General features: G+C 45.2%; 1 protein-coding gene across 2 annotated transcripts in view; it reads left to right on the top strand.

Annotated features, from left to right (window-relative positions):
- Positions 1-15,303, top strand: part of PDGFRL (platelet derived growth factor receptor like) — a 48,704-nt gene that overhangs the window by 26,622 nt on the left and 6,779 nt on the right. For both annotated transcript variants that reach the window (XM_022571080.2, XM_022571079.3), the window contains 2 exons: positions 8,885-9,036; positions 13,266-13,559. In XM_022571080.2, the coding sequence (XP_022426788.2) occupies positions 8,885-9,036; positions 13,266-13,559 (446 nt within the window). The remainder of the gene's footprint in view (positions 1-8,884; positions 9,037-13,265; positions 13,560-15,303) is intronic.

The following is a 15,303-nucleotide window of genomic DNA, read 5'->3' as shown; positions in this document are numbered from 1 at the left end:
CATCTTTCCAGGATCTTGTACATTTATTAACTAACTAAATTCTCATAACAACCCTAGAAGGTAAGGACGATTAATCTCCCTGCCTCAGATGAGGAAATTGAGCACAAGCAAAGTAAAATAACTTGTTCATGGTCACAGAGCCAGTAAGTAGTGGAGGCAGGATCGAACCAAGGAAATCTGACTCAGTGCATGCTCTTAACCACCATTTTACAAATACCACCAACCATAAAAGGTCTTCCCAAGAATAGAACTTGAAAGAATAATGAGGTTTAGGTCAGATGGAAAAAGAAGAGAGCCTTTCAGAGGTAAAGAGATGGCTGGAGGGCTGGGATGGAAACGAACGGATGTGTCTGGGTGGGTGAGGAGTTGGGTTGGATGGAGAGGAGGGTCCACGATGGAGGTGTTGGGAGAGCATAGGAGCCTTGGATTCCAGGCAAAGGCGGTGGCATTCGATTCTGTGCACACTGGGAGCTGCTTGTGTTGTAAAGCTGGAGGAGGTGATAAAATGGTTCTTAGGAAAGTAATCTGATGGTTTTGTAGAGCATCTGAAACATTCTTCTAGAAGGATCGATTTATAGGCTCATAGAACGTAAGGAATGGAAGAGAGACGTAGAGTCGATGTTGACATCAAGATCTAGATAAAATTGAAGATTCCCCACTTACAGTGTTGACAGTGTGTCTTCAGATTTTCAGTGACCTTCCTTTTTTTGTTTTAACTGATCCATGGGGTTTCTAACTTTCTAAATTAAATGAACACGTATTAATTTGTCATAAGAGAAGAAAAACTGTAAGAAAAGCAAAGCAAGTTAAACTGCTTAAAAAACTGCAGAATGGGGCTTCCCTGGTGGCTCAGTGGTTGAGAGTCCGCTGGCCAATGCAGGGGACACCGGTTCGTGCCCCAGTCCGGGAAGATCCCACATGCCGCTGAGCCTACGTGTCCGGAGCCCGTGCTCTGCGACGGGAGAGGCCACACCAGTGAGAGGCCCGCATACCGCAAAAAACAAAACAAACAAAAAACAAAAGCAGAATGGATGCTCTGCAAATGTATAATCAGGGATGGCTCATTGGTACTTTAAAAATCTGGAGGTGAGTTTTATATTGTGTTGCCTTTATAGCATGTGGCTGTGCACATTATTCTAGGCGGCCTGACAGGGTTTTCTGTTTGGTTAACCTCTGGTGTATCAGGCCTGGTGTGGGCTTGTGGTGTCAAAGGGATATCCATGCCTTGTTTTCTTAAGATCTGGAAATCTCTGAAGGAGGAAGAGGAACTTTTCCTTTGTAAAGAAGCCAGATGGGTTGGCAAGAGAGGCAAAAAGGAGAGATGCCGCCAGCAGGCTGGAAGAGGTGGGGTGGGAAGAGAAAGGGAACATTCCAGTACAGCGGTCAGAGTGGGGTGGGTGTCCAGGAAAGGAGCTGGAGAATGAGAGAGAGGCTGGCAGGGCTGGAGGGACATCATGAATGTGAGCTCCTGTGAACCAGTTGAAAAATGCCTACTATAACTTCTTTTTAAATAGCACAGAGGAATCTGGCATAAGTCATTGTAATAGAAAAGACCCAAGTCACATTTCATATACATTCACATAAGCTGTTGTTGGGATAGAAGTACTGTAGTTATATTGCCAGGGTTTTGAGTACGTCCTTGGACAGTATTCAAATATGCAGACAGACAGATATCTAGATAGATAGATGTATTTCAGCTTAATTTCTGATATTGGAACTATATTCACTTTGAAGTTCCTCAGTTTACATATTGGGCTCTCTACTAGTTCCTCATACATATTTCTTTTCATCTTTTTTTTTTTTTTTTTGGTCATAACTGTGGAGCTTTGATATATTTTACCCAGGATTTGTACTCTGTTGATGTGGCTCCATTCCCAGCATATGGTGGAGCAATTATTTTCTGACACATTCTTAAAAGGAGCCTTAGAGTAAACACAGGCCCTGTACACACACTGGAAACATGACAAGCAAATACTCACTAATCTTTATCTCCCTTGATGCTTGGCACCGTTCCTTGCATGTAGTAGAAGCTAATAAATAATTTATGATTCTGAAATGAATGTTATTTGAATAAGGAGGATATTTGATTACATCTTTTTTGTTTTTGAAGTCATCTTTATTTTTTTAACATCTTTATTGGAGTATAATTTCTTTACAATGGTGTGTTAGTTTCTGCTTTATAACAAAGTGAATCACTTATACATATACATATGTCCCCATATCTTTTCCCTCTTGCATCTCCCTCCCTCCCACCCTCCCTATCCCACCCCTCTAGGTGGTCACAAAGCACCGAGCTGATCTCCCTTTGTTTCAGCTTACCCTTCCCCTCCCCGTAACCTCAAGTCCATTCTCTAGTAAGTCTGCATCTTTATTCCCATCTTGCCCCTAGGTTCTTCTGACCATTTTTTTTCTTTCTTTTTTTAGATTCCATATATATGTGTTAGCATATGGTATTTGTTTTTCTCTTTCTGCCTTACTTCACTCTGTATGACAGTCTCTAGGTCTGATTCCATCTTTTCACCTTCTTCCTTACCTTTCTGTTTTATGCAATGAAGTCATCACAGAGTCTCCCAAGGCAGAATATCTGGGATCATATAGTTGGGTGGCCCTAGGAAAGTTATTTAAATTGATCTTCAACTACTCCTCCTGGGACTCCAACACTGACTTGGGAAAGTTACCTAACCTCAGTTTGCTCACCTACGACAATGGGTATAATAATAGCACCTAACTCTCAGGGCTGTTCTGAGGATGAAATCAGTCCAAATGTGCAAAGGGCTTGAAACAGTACTTACTACGTGTTAAGCACTACTTAGATTTTAATTATGAGTCGTAGTTTCATCATCACCATCCCATGGGATTGAGAAAGAGTAACGTGTACCTTGGGTGCTGTCAGTTATAATGGTAATAGCTGGTTGTTTTGCTGCCCTTGTTTCCTTCAACCACTTGCTGAATGGCTAATTGTCCATTTAAATAGAAAAGGGGGTGTCATGAATAATACTGAGCTAATTTAATCAGATCTTCCAGGTTTGAGGAGTTTTTTTGGGGTGTGTGTGTGTGACAATATTTAACAAGATTTACAAGCTAGATAGAGGCACCATTTCTCAGTCAAAATTCCTTCCGTTCATTTCATTTCGGTAGGATGGAAATCCATGTCCTTTTCATTTACAAACATTCGTAACCCGAGTCTACATGACGCTAGATTAGAAGCTCTACCGCTTAGAGCTGGGAGACTTTGGATAAAGGACTTTGTAAGTTTCAGTGTCTTCATCATAAGGGGGGAAATAGTAGCTCCATCCTGATGCGGTCGTGAGGCCCGTCACAGTGACAACGTCGAAAGCATAGTGAGCTCTTGCCCTGTGCCAGGCTCTGATCTAAGTCTTGAGCGAACTTGAAGAGCTTGGCCTAATGCCCTCCATAAGTGTTAGATATTATTGTTGTTGTTACTAGGAGTCTGTAGGTGCAGCCGGACTGGAAGGCGTGAGCTCTAGATAAGGAGTCTGAAGGTCCTGGTGGAGCTGGGATTTGAATCCTATCAGTGTGGCTCCAAAGTCTATGATCTTATACCTCATGTGAATGCTGCCTGTCACCCCAGTCCTCTGGCCACCTGCCTTCCAGCCCAACTGTCTTTGTTATGAATTGAACTTGCCTTGGTCTCCTTTCAGGGATCTCCTTCCCTGGGAACATACACCCTCTGTTTGGTGCATGTTGAAACTCTCTGTCTTGAAGCTTGTCCTGGTCACCCTCCTTGGAATGCCCAGGGCACTTTGCATGAAGGAACTTGAGAGCAGGGAACTCTTCAGACATCATTGTGTCCCTGCCTCTCTCCTCCCAATACTCCCATTTCATTTGCACTAATTGACTATTAATGGAACCAATGAACTGATTATCTTGGAACCCAGGGCTCACCTCCCACGCTTGTCTTATAGAGTCTGGGGGAAGGACAGGAGTGTGGATGACCCCACCATTGTCACCTGGTCACTTCCCCCTGACTTTGGGAGCCATCAGTCCCCTCCTCTGTGCCATCCCATGACATGGTCCCCTCCAGAAAAGAGTAGGCTGGGCTGCATACACGAAGTTTCCAGCCTCCACCGATGGGGATGGATGCTGTGTATGTAAAGGCCAGGGTAGCCCATTGGAAGACACACATACACACAATTCTAAAGTTTGGACAAATACTCTTTGAAACCTGGATTTGTCCATCATAGTTCACTGTGGGTCAGGTCTGGAAGTGCTGGTTTGGAATAAAAATGTTTGGGGTGAGCTGATGTGCTGGGGTGTTCAGAGCTGCCTCCAATTAATGTAAATTCTGCTTTACTTTTTTTAGGGGGGCAATTTGTTGCAGCACCTCTTTTTATTTTTTTAATTTTTTTTCAGAGTGATTCTCTAGTTTTTTAAAAAATTTATTGAAGTATAGTTGATTTACAATGTTGTGTTAATTTCTTCTGTATAGCAAGGTGACTCAGTTGTACATATATATATTCTTTTTCATATTCTTTTCCATTATGGTTTATTCCAGGATATTGAATATAGTTCCCTGTGCTATACAGTAGGACCTTGTTGTTTATCCATTCTATGTCTAATAGTTTGCCTCTGCTAATCCCAAGCTCCCAATCCTTCCCTCCCCTCCCCACCCCACCTTGGCAACCACAAGTCTGTCCTCTATGTCTGTCAGTCTGTTTTTGTTGCAGCACCTTTTTTTTTTAAAAGCTCCACTCAAACTTCACATCTTGCACTTCTTCCATCCCCAGGGATCTGTGAAGTAGCTACAGGAGGAGGGAGGGTCTACGGTTGAAGCATCTTGGGACCGGGCTCTGCAGGACTCAGTGAATCCTCGTCTTCACCTCCTGGTGGAGACTCTACCCCCAGAGGCCTGAGGTCACATCCCAACCCCTTGGGTAGCCTGCTGCTTGGACTATGTGAGCCCAGTAGTAGAAATGGACATTTTAAATCCAGGCATTTAAACTGTAATCCTGCTAAATAATTTGTTTCCTGTTTTACATTGTTTACAAGAAGAGGGGGTGGAAAAATCCAGAAATGGTTTCCAGTGCATTTCCTTCCTTCCACCCCCAACCCTGCTAAAGATACAGCATGGTGGTAGGGTTAGCCCCAAGTGCTACCTTTTTATGTGTGCAGTTTCTTTCCTGGTAGGAATGGCATCTTACAATTTCTATCACTCCCGTGCTAGGACATGCTGGGCCCACAGAGGGTGCTCAGTACATTTATTGATCACTTACTGATTTCATACCCTGGGGTCTGAGCTCCATAGGGAATGTGGCCGGATGTTATGTTCCACCTGGGAAGATTTTCACCTCCATTGTCTGTCCACCTGTGCAGCTTTTATCTGCTGAAATCAAGCTCCATCCTCACAACTGAAATTACTATCTTGGTTGCCAGAGACTTTCATTCTGCCAGATGAAGTGTGTGTGTATGTGGTCATGAATCTCTCTGAAAGGCATTAACCATCAATTTCTTGAATCTTTTTTTTTTTTTTTTTTTTTTTTTTGCGGTACGCGGGCCTCTCACTGTCGTGGCCTCTCCCGCTGCGGAGCACAGGCTCCGGACGCGCAGGCTCAGCGGCCATGGCTCACGGGCCCAGCCGCTCCGCGGCATGTGGGATCTTCCCGGACCGGGGCACGAACCCGTGTCCCCTGCATCGGCAGGCGGACTCTCAACCACTGCGCCACCAGGGAAGCCCTTGAATCTTTCTCCTTGATGATCCCCCTTCCTGATTCTTCTTTCATTGCTGATTCTACTTTTCCCCTCCATCCACCTCTACTTTTCCTACTCGCCCCGATTTGGCTCTAGATTTTGTCCTCAGCCTTCTCTTTCTTCTCCACACTTTTCCTTGTTGAGTTCATTCATTCCTTAGCTGCTGCCCGTACCCACTGCAGACGATTCCCCCAAATACAAATCTAGAGCTGTTTTACCTCCTCTGTGCCCGGCCTGTATTTCCAATGACACCACACGACATCCACACTTACCTGACCCACATTTTATCACAAATTCAAAATCTCCAGTAGTGAATCTATTATTTGGTCAGCCCCATCTCCTTTCTCTTCTCAGCTATTCCATCTTAGTCAGTTAAAACCTCATTCTTTCCACCGCGTGGAAATACAGATCAAGTGGTCATTCTTCATGTGTCTTTCTTCCACCTCTTATACCCAGTCTGTCATAACTCTTCCCCAAGAAAGCAAGCCTTGTATTCACTTCCATTCCACTGCCAACACCCAGCCTGGCCCCAGTGCTTGCTCTTCACCCCAGTAATGGCCTCTCCCTCTCCCTCCTCCCCCTGCCTCTCCCATGCCTGTTCTCCCCACTCGTACCCTGGCTAAGGTGGGCCCAGCGCTTCCCACCTCCCAGACCGAGGGCGGTCCCTGCTGCCTGGTGAGTGAAATGTGTACCCCTCTCGCTGTTCTCAACCACATGCCCTGTGACTCCAACCCCCTCCCTCCATCTCCTTCTGTAATTAATGGATTAAATCCCCAAATCAGCACTGAGTGCCTTCTGCCCACCATGCACTGGGGACACGGCAGTGAAATGAGCAGAGCGGGTCCCTCCCAGCCCCCTGGGGCTGTGTTCTCCGGAGCCAGCAAGCTCGCTGTCTCTCAGCCCCTGCTGTCCCTCCACCTCCACCTTTCAAAGTCCAGCTGCCTTCAACCTCTTCCACCCGCAGTGATGAATCCCTTCTCAGAATTCCTACTGCTCTTGCTGTGAGCAGCGCTTTAGTTACACTCTGATATTTTCATGTATATTAGTTTTAGCTCCTCAGCTGGATTGTAATATCCTTGAGGGCTACTGGTTTTTTTGTTTTTAATAAATTTATTTATTTTTGGCTGCATTGGGTCTTCGTTGCTGCGCGCAGGCTTTCTCTAGTTGCAGCGAGCAGGGGCTGCTCTTCGTTGAAGTGCGCGGGCTTCTCATTGCGGTGGCTTCTCTTGTTGAGGAGCACGGGCTCTTGGTGCGTGGGCTTCAGTAGTTGTGGCTCGTGGGCTCAGTAGTTGTGGCTCGTGGGCTCTAGAGCGCAGGCTCAGTAGTTGTGATGCACGGGCTTGTTGCTCCATAGCATGTGTGATCTGCCTGAACCAGGGCTCGAACCCGTGTCACCTGCACTGGCAGGCGGATTCTTAACCACTGCGCCACCAGGGAGGTCCTGGGCTACTGGTTTTTATTTGCGGTGCTAGCCATCCCTGATGTTGGGTGTGCATACTTTTCATTGTTGTAGTAGTATTCACAATAACTACTACTAACCTGCAGTTATATGTAATTAAGATATAATTAGGAAAATACAGTGAACTGGGCATGGCATGAAGTACTTTGTATGCATTTTATCATCTAATGAATGTGTATTGGGTACATACTTAATTGAGTTAAGGAAGACAGTTTTGTTCAGCTGTTCTCCAGCTGTGGGTCTCAGGGGAGTCCCTTCTGCTCTCTGACACTCAGTTTCCTCATATGCAAAATTGGGAACTGGATTCCTGCTTTTTTTTTTTCTGGATTCCTGCTTTTTAAGGTTCTTTCCAGTTCCAACACTGATGTTCAATTTCATGTCAGTCCCCTTGTTTCTAGAGAAACTTTACTGTATACTGCGCACGGATTTGTTGCTTAGGGAATATAAAACAAATAGGGTACTGGTCGTGCCCCCAAAGTTTTCACCATCCACCGTAATAACAGGAAGCCAGAGGTGTCGGAGGGGTGAGAGGACAGAGCCAATTGCATCACTGGGAGAAAGCAGGGAGATTTCTGAGTTGGTTCTAATTAGAAGCTTCCTGAAGGAGGAGAGATTTCCGCTCAGTTGAAAGGAGGCAGTTGAGGGAGTGGGAGTACAGAGCATCTCCTGGCAGAACGGGTGGGCAAAGCAGCTATTCAGCGGAGACCAGAACAGGCTGTGTTGAAGACCAACCAGCGAGACATTCTGCTGCGTGCTAAATTTAAAGTGGTGACCGTGCTGTTACTGCAAAACCTATCACAGGAGAATCTCGCCTACATCAGAAAAGTATGTGGATCCCAGAGGGGATTTGAGATGCATCCTCAGGTTGAAACCATTTATTTTGGCATCCTCACATGCCAAGGCCACGGTGCGGGAGGGCATCCATCCCGAGGATGACACATATGGGTTCCTAACATAATATAATACAATTAATTACCATGACAATCGGCTAATATTAGTGTTTAATAATAGTAAATATTTATGTCTCCTCATTTCAAAAAGGACCTGAAGGGGGTTGCAAATATATTCACATGCAACAAGATAAAAATACAAGAGATTAAAAAATGAGAAATTAAAAGAAGAAATAATAGTGTGAGGCCAGAGGAGAAGTGCCCAAAAGCTCTAAATACTTGACTAGAGGTGGGTGCATGATAGGGGCTCCGCGTCTCAGCAACCAGTGCATCCTTTCCTGAAAGGGAAGTTTTTATTTTTAATAATGTAGCACCTCAAAGATTCCAAGCTTGTATTCAGAGCCTTATTCTTATTGATCAAAGAGGTTTTGCTTTCATTCCTGTTGACTGCTATTTAAATAAACTCATGAGAAACGAAAGCTGAAAGCAAGATGCCTGCCCAAGGCTTTGTGGCTGAACTTGTGCAGCTGCGTTGCAATGCACCAGTGATTTTGCTTAAGGAAACCCCAGTCCTGAGGTTGAAGAGAATGTCTTCTCCTTAGAAAACGTGACTTCCTTCTAGGAAAGGCCTTTCTCTCTGCCTCCCCCATCTACCCCCCCGCCCAACACACTTTTCCCCAAATACACTCTTTTATTAGTCAGTGCCATCTGAGAAAGGGCACTCTGCCTGGAGCCGCTGGGGCTTTATGTGCGAGGATGATGGAGCAGGGAGAGATGGGCGCGAGGCCCCAGCCCCACTGCGACCCGGCTTTGCTCTTGTTGACAGTGTGAAGCAGCACGAGCGCTACGGCCAGCTGACCCTGGTCAACTCCACCGCAGCCGACACGGGTGAATTCAGCTGCTGGGGGCAGCTCTGCAACGGCTACATCTGCAGGAGGGACGAGGCCAAAACGGGCTCCACCTACATCATTTTTACAGGTAAAAGGTTGGCTGCGTTAGTGGAACTCTTCAGACCTCTGGACCTGGTCCATATTAAAGGTTCCCACTGTCTGCTGATTATCAAATAAGTACAATCAGAGCGCTCACTGTTTGCCAGGCTCTGGGCTCAATGCTTTACGTCAATTATTTCATGTAAGTCTCACAAGAACCCTTCAGGGTCAGTACTAATATCATTTTTTTTTTTTTCCAATGGGAAAGTTGAGGCTTAGAGAGATTAAGTAAGTCCTTCAGGTCAGACTGCAAGTAAGTGGCTGAACCTGGATTTGCACCCAGAACTGTCTGGTTCCAGAGTCTGTACCGCATTGTCCAATATTGTAGCCACTAGACATGTGTGACTTTAAATGTAAATGGGGATTAGTTAAAATTAAAGCTAAAAACTCAGTTCCTGGGTGGCACTCGCCATGCTTCAAGCGCTCTACTGGCACGTGTGGCTGTAGCTGTCCTAATGGATGGCGGGGACAGAGGACCACCCATCGTCACAGAAGGCTCTATTGCACAGCGTTGCTGTAGACTTTCGGTCACTGTGCTCTCACAATCTCTGATGAGCTCCTTTCCGGAAGCCCCATAGTCACAGGATGCCTGGCTAAAGGCCTCCGCGCGTTTGTCTTTGTGAGTACTACGAGCTGAGGTTTGGGAGCAGTGTTCCCAAAGGCTGCAGCCTGTGTGGCTCCAATCCTGATGCCTGAATCCAAGTGAGGTGCCTGAAAATATGCAGATCTTCTCCCCTGTAGGGTCAGATCTGGGTTTGCCAGGTGGAACTTGCACTTGGAGAAACGGGCCCTGGAGAGTAGCTTGCCAGCCTCCTTCCTCTGCTGACATCTCTAAATTCTAGAGTTTGGAGGAAGAAGTTCTCCGACAAGACTCAGAGGTCAGGAACAGCTTTCAGGAATCTTTCAAATGCTATGCCCTAGCGCTGCTGTTGTCCAAGGCATTTCAGGTGAAGCCAGGAGGCTTTCTGAGTGTCTGGGCAGGGGCTGCCACAGTGACTTAGGTCTACAACTCAAATGACCTTAGGCTCTGGTCTTTAATGAACGCTTTAGCAAAAATCTCATACATTCTCCCCTCCTACCCAAAGAGCTCCTCTCTGGCAAGCAGATACACGAGCAGGGTGCTCTGCAATCCTGGAAACACATGCCTCTCATTTCATTTCCACAATACCATGAGGAAGTAAGTGGAAACTACTTAATTATCTGTTTTAGAAATAATAATGCTGATGCTGAGACGCAACAGGGCAAGGTGATGTGTTCCACGTTCCATGACTTCACGTGGCGGAGTAGAGAGTCAAACCCCGTTTTTCTGATCCAGGATCCAGTGTTCTTACTGCCTCAACCCACTTTTAAGACAAGGTGATGGACAGATTGACAGGCACACACGAGCTGGCATAAATGGTGTCGTCAGAATTGCTGACAGTTGTTCATGGGCCATCGCTTCTGAGTCTCATTCTGGAATGTGCCACCCAGAAGTGCCCATGTGCCCTTAGTATGATACGACACCAGGAAGCAGCAGTGGAAAAGGCAACTAATGAAGACTAACAGAGCCTGTTGTTCTGGACAAGAAATGATACCATATTTCAAATTGCAGAATGAAAATTCTATGCGGTGATTAGCACTGTCATGTCTTCCCCAAATAGTGGTTTTTGGAGCTGAGGTTTTGAACTGAAGACCTCCCTCAAGCAGACTGTCTCACTAGGGTCATAGGTTCTCTGAGTTCTGGAGGTAGATCCTCTTAACTTACGGAAGCCCTTTTGTGCATCAAAGGAAGGCTGAGAAAAATCAATATTTATTTCAACCTTCAAGAAACCTGGATCAGGGACGCGACCTAAAGCGTTGTATCGTTTTCTTATTCCTCGGCATTAGGAGTCCGGTTGGATTTTCGGTATAAGGTTTAGCAATGTGTCTTTTCAGCCACTGGGTGGGTTTGGAAAACCAGGATGGGCTGTTATGGAGGCTATTGGCTCTGGAGTCTTTCAGAACATATGCTTCCCTACCACCCACACAGAGAAAAGTCTGGCATTCATTACGTTTTTATGTTTCCTATGGTTTGATTGCAAACACTGTGAAGCTTCTTTTGACTGTGGTTAATTTGTGCAATTTTTGATTAAGCAACTGCCACATGTTATATTTAGTCTGCATCCAGGAGGCTCTCAGAGGGTTTTTCCCCCCTCTCTAACTTTATATTGAAGTATAATGTATACAAAGGGAAATACACAAATCATGACTCTACAGCTCAGTGGGTGCTCCTCAAGGGAACTGTACATATGTAACCACTACCCAGATCAAGGAGGAGGATATTACCAGCAGTAGGCCTTCTTCATAGGAAAAGGCATAAGCTCCAGTTTACAAATGTAGTAAAACCACATTAACAAGCACTTTACCAAATGTGGAGTTTGTTATAATTTGGATTTTAGCTTATAGCCTATTAACTAAGTTTTTTGAGTGGGGGGCATATGTGATCTATAATTTTAAATATAAACTTGAACATACTTTTTTTTGGTAGATGGAATCTACTGATGGCAAATATTTTTTTTATTTTAAAGGAAATTCAGTATTATTATTTTTCAAGTTACAATAATCAAATGAATTAATAAAATATTTTATGTAGTACATGCTTAATAAATGTCAAGTGATGAATAAATGAAAATTTGACAGGTTTAATTCATAGATAATAATTTGTTTACTCATTCATATATTCTTCCTGCAGCCTTTCTTACTCCATTCACTTGGCAAATACATATTTTTTTTCTGTTTGTTAAAGCAACTGGTGTGGTCACTTCTTTCAAAGCATGGATTATAGTACAGGAAGTAAGACCTCATTTTTGTGTTCTGAAGTTCGGATTGTCCACGTCTACTGGCTTTGCTCGTTGTTTCAGATTCCTCCATAAAACCTTAAAACAAAAGTTGTTTCTGAATCTGACAGCCATACATTCCTTAAATACGTTTGCTAAAAAGAGATCTTTAATACTATCTGCCAGATTCTCCTCTTTACAAATGGGGTTGTTGAAGCACAGAGAGATGAAGTGACACATTCAAGGCCACACGGACTTATTCTGTGTGAACACAGGGGTGTTAGGTACGATGTTGATCAAGGTGCCCTCGCCTACGCCTGAAGGTCAGTTTATCATGAAGTGGCACAAGTCACCCAGGCTGATGGAAAGTCTTGCAAAAGATGGAGACTCAGTAAGCCATGATTCCATGTTACAGAAGCTGGCACTCAGAGCTAAAGAACTCTTGGCCCATGAAGACATTTGCTATTGTGTCCAGGAATTCTGTCCCCAACCTAAAAAACAAAAAAATCGTACAACTGGGGCACAAAGGCTAGTGAAGAAAGCCAAGAATAATTGTTTCGGGAATATTGTAGGAAAACATGGGAGACAATTTAATAAATGTTGAGTGTGATTCAGTTCAAAGATTTCTCTTAGATATTAGTGTAATCTCTCACAGAATGATCCAGAAAACAAAGTATTTAATGTGCCATGCCCAAAACAAAAAACAAAACCCCCCAAACCCAATCCAGAGTCCCTTGACTGTCCTGAGGGATGTATGGATAAACCAGTCCTTATTTCTGTAAGATAAAAATGCCATCATCTAGAGCTTAAAGAACATGCAGCGCGATTTCAAAGGGAACAGGAGAAGTGTAAGCAAATGGCTGAAGGTCCCCAGCCCAGTGGCAGCCAAGCAGAGCCCAGAACCTGAGACCAGCAGGTTCCTCATATGTCCCTCCTTGATTCCCTTTCCATTGACCTTGCCAGGAACGAGTCCTCTGGGCTGAGAGGACACCAGCACCCTCACTGGGCCCGTCTCAGAGAGGCTCTGCTGAGCCAGGAAATTCTTCCCAACGGGCAGATACTAAGCAAGGGCTGTGGGGCTGACTTCTCTAGACACACATCAGATTGTCCACAGGTGTTAAAGCTGCTCTTAACACAAGGAAATCGGCCTCCTTCCCTGCTCCCTAAGTGGGACAATCCAATGGGCCTGATTTGGGCTTGAACTAATACCTATTTTATTTCCTTTAAGAAGATGGGAAGTAACGTCCTTCTCCCAAAAAAGGAAAAGCATTTTTTTAAAATAGCCTTTTCAATTCATAAGGACTCCATTATCCGAGTATGTTGCCGATCCACCCTCATCTTTGTGCCCTGAATATAAGAATCCCTTTAAGTGCTGCTACCTTGTTTCTCCAGAATAAATGAGGCTGTGTCTTCACCTTTGCAGAGAAAGGAGAACTCTTTGTACCTTCTTCCAGTTACTTTGATGTCGTCTACTTGAACCCGGACAGACAGGCTGTGGTTCCTTGTCGAGTGACTGTCCTGTCGGCCAAAGTCACGCTCCACAGGGAGTTCCCGGCCAAGGAGATCCAGGCCAACGGAACAGACATCGTTTATGATATGAAGAGAGGCTTTGTGTATCTGCAACCTCACTCTGACCACCAGGGGGTTGTCTACTGCAAGGCGGAGGCCGGGGGCAAGTCTCAGATCTCTGTCAAGTACCAGCTGCTCTATGCAGAAGGTAAGCCCGCTCCCCTCCAGGGCCGAGATGTCAGTCACTTACAGCTGGTCAGCATCAGGTTCTGCTGTTCCCAATTATGGAGGGAAATTAGGCACAGAATGCTGTTCTTAAAGGCTCCTTTGCAGCACCGCCATTTCTAGAACGTTCTACCTCCTTGCCCGTGACCCCAACGCAACTCCCCCCGACTCCCTTCTCTTCAAGTCCTTGTAACATTCACTCTGGTCCTGCCTCCGTGTGATTGATCATGGAGATCCCAGATCCCCATGTCAACCTCCTGTGCTCTCCAGCCTGAGCTTCGGGCACGCGGTCAGCCAGCGAGCAGCTCTCCTACTGCAGCACCACCCGTCACCTCCCCTCCCTTGACAAGTGGTTCTCTTGGGCCTCCCTCCCCCGACTTGCAGGAGAGAAAGCACCCTCCCCAGCCCTGTGAGGGAGGAGAGGAGGTGGTCCCTCACTGATGACTCTCCTCCCTCCGAGGAACTCTGACATGAGCCTGGTGAGTGGTCTGCGTGTGGGGTGGAGGGGTCCTGCTCAGGGACCCTGTGATGGGAAGAGTGGCCCCAGAGCTAGCTGCTCTCTGAGATGAGAACTTAGGCTCCTTCATGCCCCTTATTCTCAGCCGTGAGACTTATTCACAAGGCCACAATCTCCCACACTCCGCTACGAAATAAGCCTCTCAGCCCTCCATTAACCACCCTCCACTGCAGCCATCTCTCTCCTCCATCACAGCCAAACTCCCTGAAAGAGCCCTCGCGGTACCCATCCGTCCTCTCCCCTCCCACATGCTCCTTAGCTTTCTCCCCTAAGCTCCACCAAAGCAGCCTTGGCTAAAGGCCCTCCCAGGCCATTAAGTCCAGCAGACAAGTTTCTGTCCTTGTCCTTCTAGATTCTACTTTGCCTACATGAAACCCTCTCTCCCCTGGTCCCATTTTTTTTCCTGCGTTTCCCACAGCCTTCTCATTCTGCTTTGCCAGCTCTTTAATTTTTTAAAAAAAATTTTATTGGAGTGTAGTTGATTTACAGTGCTGTATTAGCTTTAGGTGTACAGCAAAATGAATTAGTTATACATATACATGTATCCACTCTTTTTAAGATTCTTTTCCCATATAGGCCATTACAGCGTCTTGAGTAGAGTTCCCTGTGCTATACAGTAGATCCTTATTAGTTATCTGTTTTATATATAGTAGTGTATATATCTCAATCCCAATCTCCCAATTTATCCCTCCCCCTGCTTTCTCCCCTGGTAACCATAGGTTTGTTTTTTACATTTATGATTCTATTTCTGTTTTGTAAATAAGTTCATTTGTACCCAGTTTTTAGATTCCACATGTAAGCGATATCATACGATATTTGTCTTTCTGTGTCTGACTTACTTCACTCAGTATGACAATCTCTAGGTCGATCCATGTTGCTGTAAATCGCATTACTTCATTCTTTTTAATGGCTGAGTAATATTCCATTATATATATATGTATCACATCTTCTTTATCCATTCTTCTGTCGATGGACACTTATGTTGCTTCCATGTCTTGGCTATTGTAAATAGTGGTGCAATGAACATCGGGGTGCGTGTATCTTTTTGAATTATGGTTTTCTCTGGATATGTGCCCAGAAGTGCGATTGCTGGGTCATACAGTAGGTCTGTAGTTTTTTAAGTAACCTCCATACTGTTCTCCATAGTGGTTGTACCAATTTACATTCCCACCAACAGTGTAGGAGGGTTTCCATTTCTCCACACCCTCTC

This window comes from Delphinapterus leucas, chromosome 21 (genome assembly GCF_059928025.1).
Source record: "Delphinapterus leucas isolate spDelLeu-1000000601 "Yukka" chromosome 21, BTC_Dleu_Yukka2, whole genome shotgun sequence".
Lineage (NCBI taxonomy): Eukaryota > Metazoa > Chordata > Mammalia > Artiodactyla > Monodontidae > Delphinapterus > Delphinapterus leucas.
This window is presented reverse-complemented; position numbering and strand designations above follow the sequence as displayed.